This window comes from Dipodomys ordii, unplaced genomic scaffold (assembly GCF_000151885.1).
Source record: "Dipodomys ordii isolate 6190 unplaced genomic scaffold, Dord_2.0 Scaffold135, whole genome shotgun sequence".
NCBI lineage: Eukaryota > Metazoa > Chordata > Mammalia > Rodentia > Heteromyidae > Dipodomys > Dipodomys ordii.
In genome coordinates, this window is record NW_012267351.1 from 3,029,622 (window position 1) to 3,036,179 (window position 6,558).

Genomic DNA, 6,558 nt, shown 5'->3' on the forward strand with positions numbered 1-6,558 from the left:
GGATGCAGAGAAAGGAAACAGAGAGGAAGGAGCCTGGGCCAACCACAGCCCCCAAGGAAGAGAAAAAAAGAGTGTGTGTAGGCCATCAGGACAAAGCCCCTCCACCCCCTCAGAGGTTTTGCATCCCTTACCATGACCTTGAGCAGTCTTGGGTATCTCCTTGGAAGGCCTCAGCTGAGTGGATCACACAGGTGTATGTCAGAACAGTCACCTAGTCAGAGAGGCTAAAGGATGCATGGCTATGTGGAGCCTCTAGTTGGGTCTGGGGGTTGATGTGCCTTACATACTGTGCAGGTGGTACTTTTCTCTTGAGGACCCTACTATTTACCAGGAGCTCCTCTTACCTTCTTCCTCAATGGATCTTTGCCATTATATGTCTCATTCTTCTAGAGCATAGAGACATAGCATCTGATTCAGGTGTTGCAGTTTTCCATAGCTCAAGGACACACCCCATGGACTGCCACTTTTCTTCAACTAAGTCCCACCTTTTTCTTCCCAATAAACCCATCATATTAAGCATCCATTCAAGGATGAACTCATTCATTACAGTGTAGTCCTCATAGTTCATTGTCTGTGGAAACAAATACAATGCTGTATGCTGTCACCTATTCCTAGCTGAGGACAGGGAGCAGTGGGGACTGATTGGCCAAATCGTATCAAAGTGTCAGTTATTCGACATGAGTAAATTATGGAGAGTTAATAGCCAGCATGGTGATTATTGTGTTTACCACAACAAATTGATTAGAGAGTACATCAACATCTAAGGCACAAAATAGTTCTTATACTAGCTTGGTTATGCTGATCATTTCACTATACACACACACACACACACACACACACACACACACTTCATTAGGTGGTATGAGGGACTAAAACTCAGGGCCTCATTCATACCAGGCAAGCACTATACCACCAAGAGACATTCCCAGCTTAACATATACATACTAGAAATCCGTAAAATACTTAGGCAATGCTGGGGCTTGAACTCAGATCCTTGTAATAATTGGCCAGGAATGAGCTGGAGCTACATCTCCAGCCATAAAATTATGCTTTTTTTCTCAATGATACTTTGCTTTTTGTCTGCCTTGGGCTAAAACTCAGGACTTTGGCATATCTATCCCAGAGCTCTTTTTGCTCAAGGCTAGTACTCTACCACTTTGAGCCACAGCTCCACTTCTGATTTTCTGGTAGCTCATTGGAGAGAAGAGTTTCAGGAAATTCAAGCTGTGGCTGGCTTTGAACTAAAATCCTCCGGTCTCAGCATCCTGGGTAGCCAGGATTAGAGGCATGAGCCACCAATACCAAGCTCAGATACTTCTGTAAAGCTCAATTTTTAATTTCATATTATTAATGCTGGTTAAGAACACACAAAAGAGGCTCAGAATTGGGCTCAATGGTAGAGTGTCCCAGAACTGGCAAAAAAAAAAGAAAGAAAGAAAGAAAGAAAGAAAGAAAAGAAAAGAGAAGCAATGTGTCCACTTGAGAATCCCTGTTCTCCTTGAGATCAGACACACACACCCTGAGCAGGTCTTTGAGACCTGCTGAGCCCATATCCTTCCATACTAAAAGAAGACTGAACATTAACTCACCCCTGCCTTTCTCCTCTTTGCCCCTCAATTACTCAAATCAATGACCTGGACAGACTCTGATCCTAGCCTGGTTCAGAGCAGGAAGGGCCCAAGCAGAAGGAGCCCAGAAGGAAAGATCCAGGGACAGGATTGGGGAGATCCTACCCAGCTTAAAAGGTGTCTGTTCCTGTACACCCAGCAACTCCCCACTGCCCAGCCCCACTGACACCTGACGCTTTCACTTTCTTCTTTGGGTTTCACAAATGTGATATAGATTGAATGTGACAAAGGTCCTGGGAAGCTTATGTTCCCCATGGTCACCACTATGTCTGGACCCTGTCGTCCAGACTGACCCCACTCCTAGGCAGCAGTGATTCACCTCTCCTGATTCCAAAGCAAGACCTGGACGTCAGACAATTTGAACTTTAGTCGCCAGTGCACATTTGAGCAGCAGCATAGCCCTGAGGATACTCAGGAAGGATACCCAGGAGACAGAATTCCTCAGCATGACTGGCTGCAGAGAGTCAGGCCCACCCTCTTGGAGTAGGAATCACAGCCACCTTAGGACATTCCCTGAAAGGATTTGGCTCAGGACCTTAAATCAATCAATATGTGGGTGAATCAGATGGGTGCTATTTGGATTCTCTACCATTGTGGGAGATTTTGGGGCTCCCAGGGAACAAAACACATGCCCAAGATGAAGGGCAGGAGAAAGTGCTAAGCTCAGGCTCAGTTCAGTCATTAAAAAACAAAGGTCTCAGAGAGGTGTGGTGGCATATGCCTATAATCCATTTAAACATGGTTGGGTTCTAGTTTGATGCCAACCTGACTATAGAATGAGATGAGAGAAAGAGACAGACAGAGAGAGACAGACAGAGAGAAACAGACAGAGTGAGACAAAGAGAAAAACAGAGACAGAGAGAGAGAAAAACAGAGAGACAGTGATAGAGAGAGAGAAAGGGAGGAGAGAACCCCTATAAGGGTAAGAGTGTGACTTAGTTAATAGAGGCTTAGCCAAGGAGCAAAGCATCAAGGACTCATTTGAGTCCTGGTCTTGCAACAACAACAAAACAAGAGTGAAAAAGAACGAGAAGGAAAAGAGACAGAGAGAGAGATAGAGGCAGAGAAAGAGAAAGAGACAGAGACAGCAAAAGTGGCAAAGACAAAGACAGAGACAGAGACAGTACCTTGTTCTGGTCAAGGACACTGGAGCCAGCAGGGGTCTGACTCCCCCTCTCTTGCTGTAATGTTCACTTTTTGGAAATATATTCATGGCTCTCTGTCCTGCACTCTGCACTCTAGTCCCCTCCCTCAGACTCTTTCAGTTTGGTTGCAAGTGCCATCAACTCTCCCCCAGCATGCTCTCCCTTTACGTTTTCAAACATGGAGCCCAAACCCTCGGGATCACTGCTACCATATTGATTTGTATATGAAGTGAATAAGTCAGGCATAGAAAGACAAATACTATATGCAATCTCTCATATACAGGAACTAAACGATTGATCTCTAAGTAAAAGACAGTAGATTATTAATTATTAGAAGGTAAGAAAGTAGGGAGAAGGGAGAGGAAAGGAGAAAGAGGGAGGCTGGATAATGGAGGGATACATTTTGGGGTTCTACAGCACAATGATGTTACAGTTTATAGAACTGTAGCATTGTATGGATTAATAGCTGCACACTGGTGGCTCACACCTGCAAACCTAGCTTCTCAAGGGGCTGAGATCTGAGGACCACAGTTCAAAGCCAGCCCAGATAGGAAAGTGCTTAAGATTCTGATTTCCAATACACTACCAGAAAACTGGAAGTAGAGCTGGGGTTCAAAGTGGTAAAGCACTAGCCTTGAGCATAAAAGCTCAGGGACAGTGTCCAGGTGCCAAGTTCAATCCCCACATCTGACCAACCAAAAAATCCACATGACTGTTGATAACTTATTGATATCACAATAAATAACTGATGAGCTCAAAGATATCAAACACTAGAAAACTGAAATGAAGCTAGGTATAGTAGATTATAGGACACTCCTGTAATCGCCGCCTTTGAAAGCTGGAAGAAGGGTAGAGAGTTCATAGTTGTCTGGGTTTGGTAGCTAGATGCCGACTTGAAAATATATCTTGTTAAGAACAGGAATAAAGTGCTGAAAATGTTAATTCCTCTCACTACATTGTTAAGCATTGCATACAACACCCTGGTATACCACACCATATCTCATAGCTAGAATATCTTGACAAAAAGAATTAATATATTGAGATCATGTTTTTCAGCATAAAATAATGTATAATTATTTCCTCCTCAGTTATTCAAATTTTAGTTTCGGTGATAGAATTCACCAGATGAGAGGAAATGACTAAATTAGTTAGTGTTGGGTCTGTATATGTTCATGCATGCTGGTACTGGGACTTGAACTCAGAGCCTTGGACTCAACTTGGCTTTATTTTGGTCCAGGCTGGCACTCTACCATTGAGCCACATCTCTACTTCCAATTTTTGGTGGTTAATGGGGAATAAAGTCACTCATAGTACTTTCCCACTAGGCGTATTGGCTTTCATCCACAATCTTCAGATCTCAGCCTGCAGAGTAGATAGGATTACTGGTGGAGAGACCCACCTTTTACACCCAGTAGGGTGTGGGCCACACCCTGCACAGCCAAGGCAGTATAAATGGCCAGCTCTCCAGTGCATTCAGACACCAGCAGGAGCTGAGAGCAGCCAACTCTGCTCCACAACCAGCACCTCTGGGCTCCCCTCCGGACGCCACTGTGGGATCCTTGCCGACCTCGGACAAGGCTTCAGTCAAAGAATCCAGGAGGAAGCTTCAGGTAAGCTGGTGACATCCTCATTCTTGGGGGTTTGGCTTTGTTGCCTTATAATCCTGGACTCAGATTTGGGGGTGCAGTGCAGAGGAGGAGTCCCAGGATTGTTAGGAAGTATTCAAGCATATTTTTCTTTAGGTTTTTTGGATCACACATTTTTCTGAGGTCACTCTGAGACAGAGTCTCCTACTTACAAGGCTTTGCATATAACTGAGACTACAAAGGAAGGGGCACTAGGCAGAGAGTGAGACAAGGAAAGAGTGTCCACTCATTATGTGCCAGGTTGTCATTGTTGGATTATGAGCCTCTAGACCACTGCTTCTGGCCACTTCAGTATTATGGAAGAATGGCTGGATTTTCTTTGGGGAGGTGGTGGTAAATATGTTATGTGTGTGTGTGTTATGCCTAGGCAACGGCTTGAATTCAGGCCTCACATTCTTGCTTAGTTTTGTTCAAGTCTGGTGCTCTACCACTTGAGCCACAGCGCCATTTCTGGCAATTGGAGAAGAGTCTCATGTGCTTTGTCTTCCTGTGCTGATGATCCTCAGACCTCAGCCTCCGGAGAGACACCAGAGAGTGACTTTCATTTTCTTGTTAGCTCTTAGTCAGAGTCTGGATGTTTATTGTCCAGTGTCTAAAAACCATTGGCTTAGCCACATGCCTGTGGCTCCTGACTGTAATCCTAGCTATTCAAGAGGCTAAGATGTGAAATCAAGGTTCAAAGCCAGCCAGGACAGGAAAGCCTGTGAGGTTTTTTTGCTAGTGCCTAGTGCTAGTGCCTGAGCACAGTCCCTGAGCCAATCTCTGGTCAAGGCTAGCACAGTGCCACTTGAACCCCAGTGCTACTTACAGCTTTTTCTGTTGATGTGGTACTGAGGATTGGAACCCAGGGCTACATGCATGCTAGGCAAGCACTCTAGCACTAAGCCACATTCACAACCCCACCTTAACTTTTTAATGCCAAGTTGCTGGAGAAAGGGGACACAGATTGGAGACACTTTCTTGGTTAATAGTCAGAATCTGAAGCTCTCAGTGTTATTTTTGTATAGGTACTGAGACTTGAGCACAGGGTTCAGACACTATCCTTTATTGGGTTTTGTTGTTATGCTTGCTTTTTGAGAGACAATTTGACCAAGGCTTTTTCCTGATGGTAACTGGCAGTAAGAGTCTCATGGACTTTCTGGCTTGGGCTAGTTTCAAACCTTGATCCTCACATCCCAGCCTCCTGAATCTAGGGATGGTTCCTGAGTGCCTAATCCTCCCTTATTTTAGAATGTGCTTGTATCTCCAGAGAAGTCCAGAAAGATTTTATTTCCAATGATCTGATGTGACTTTCATTAATTTTCATTAATCCTTTCATTAATTCACAAGGAAGTCACTGAGAGATCCTCCTTCTAGGAATGACGTGTTAGTTTTGTGCTACATTGCTGGGGATGGAACCTAAACCTAGGTATGAGATCTATGTGTGAATGTAACCACCGTTCCTCTCTTATTCTTTCAATTAGGTTTCAAGTTCTCAGATTAGATCTACAAACACCCAAACAGTAATGGAGAGACAGGAAAATCAAGCAACCACAGCAACCACAGGTACAATGTGTTCAGAGTTCTATCTCGACCAGAGAAAACTTCCTAAGTCTCCAACTTCCAGAGATTGACATGCTTATGCTAGACCCCAACATGGGCATGGCTCTGGGGATGACATGGCTGACCTCAGCCTTGTCCTGACCCCTGGGGCCTAGGGGCCACAGTGTTTATGAGAGGACCCAGTAAGGGTAGGGGGCTTTCCAGGTAGCAAATATACCACTAAGGGTCTATCTAGTCTCTGAACTGTAGTATTTTTAGTTCCATTTGAACAGCATCTAGATCTGTCCCGGTGAATTGATGTGTTGGACATGAACACTCAGATAGATCTGAGTCTCAAATCTTCACCCTGTTAAGATTTGATCACCTCCTGCTAACGAAATGTAGCCATGTTTAAGCCAGGGAATGTAAAGGCAAGATCTAGAAAACCCTTCTCCAGAAGAACCAAAGAGGTGGAACTCAAGTCTATCTACCTTGTTTTGTTCCATTCACAGGTCAGTTAGCTAATTCGTGGACTCACCAGGAAATCCAGTTCTTCTTGGAAGAATGGGAGTTTCTGGAGTCCAACCTGGACCTCAAAGTGGACAAGAAGGACGATGT

The 6,558-nt window shown here is 44.5% G+C and overlaps 2 protein-coding genes across 4 annotated transcripts in view; both read left to right on the forward strand.

The window, feature by feature from the left end:
- LOC105996770 (dual specificity protein kinase CLK4) overlaps window positions 1–6,558 on the forward strand; it is a 43,213-nt gene that overhangs the window by 10,331 nt on the left and 26,324 nt on the right. Inside the window, exons 2-3 of the mRNA XM_013030960.1 lie at window positions 708–711; window positions 6,346–6,349. Of these exons, the coding sequence (XP_012886414.1) occupies window positions 6,348–6,349 (2 nt within the window). The 5' untranslated portion in view covers window positions 708–711; window positions 6,346–6,347. The remainder of the gene's footprint in view (window positions 1–707; window positions 712–6,345; window positions 6,350–6,558) is intronic.
- The window catches only part of LOC105996771 (dual specificity protein kinase CLK4-like), a 22,318-nt gene that overhangs the window by 2,279 nt on the left and 13,481 nt on the right, over window positions 1–6,558 (forward strand). The window lies entirely within an intron of this gene.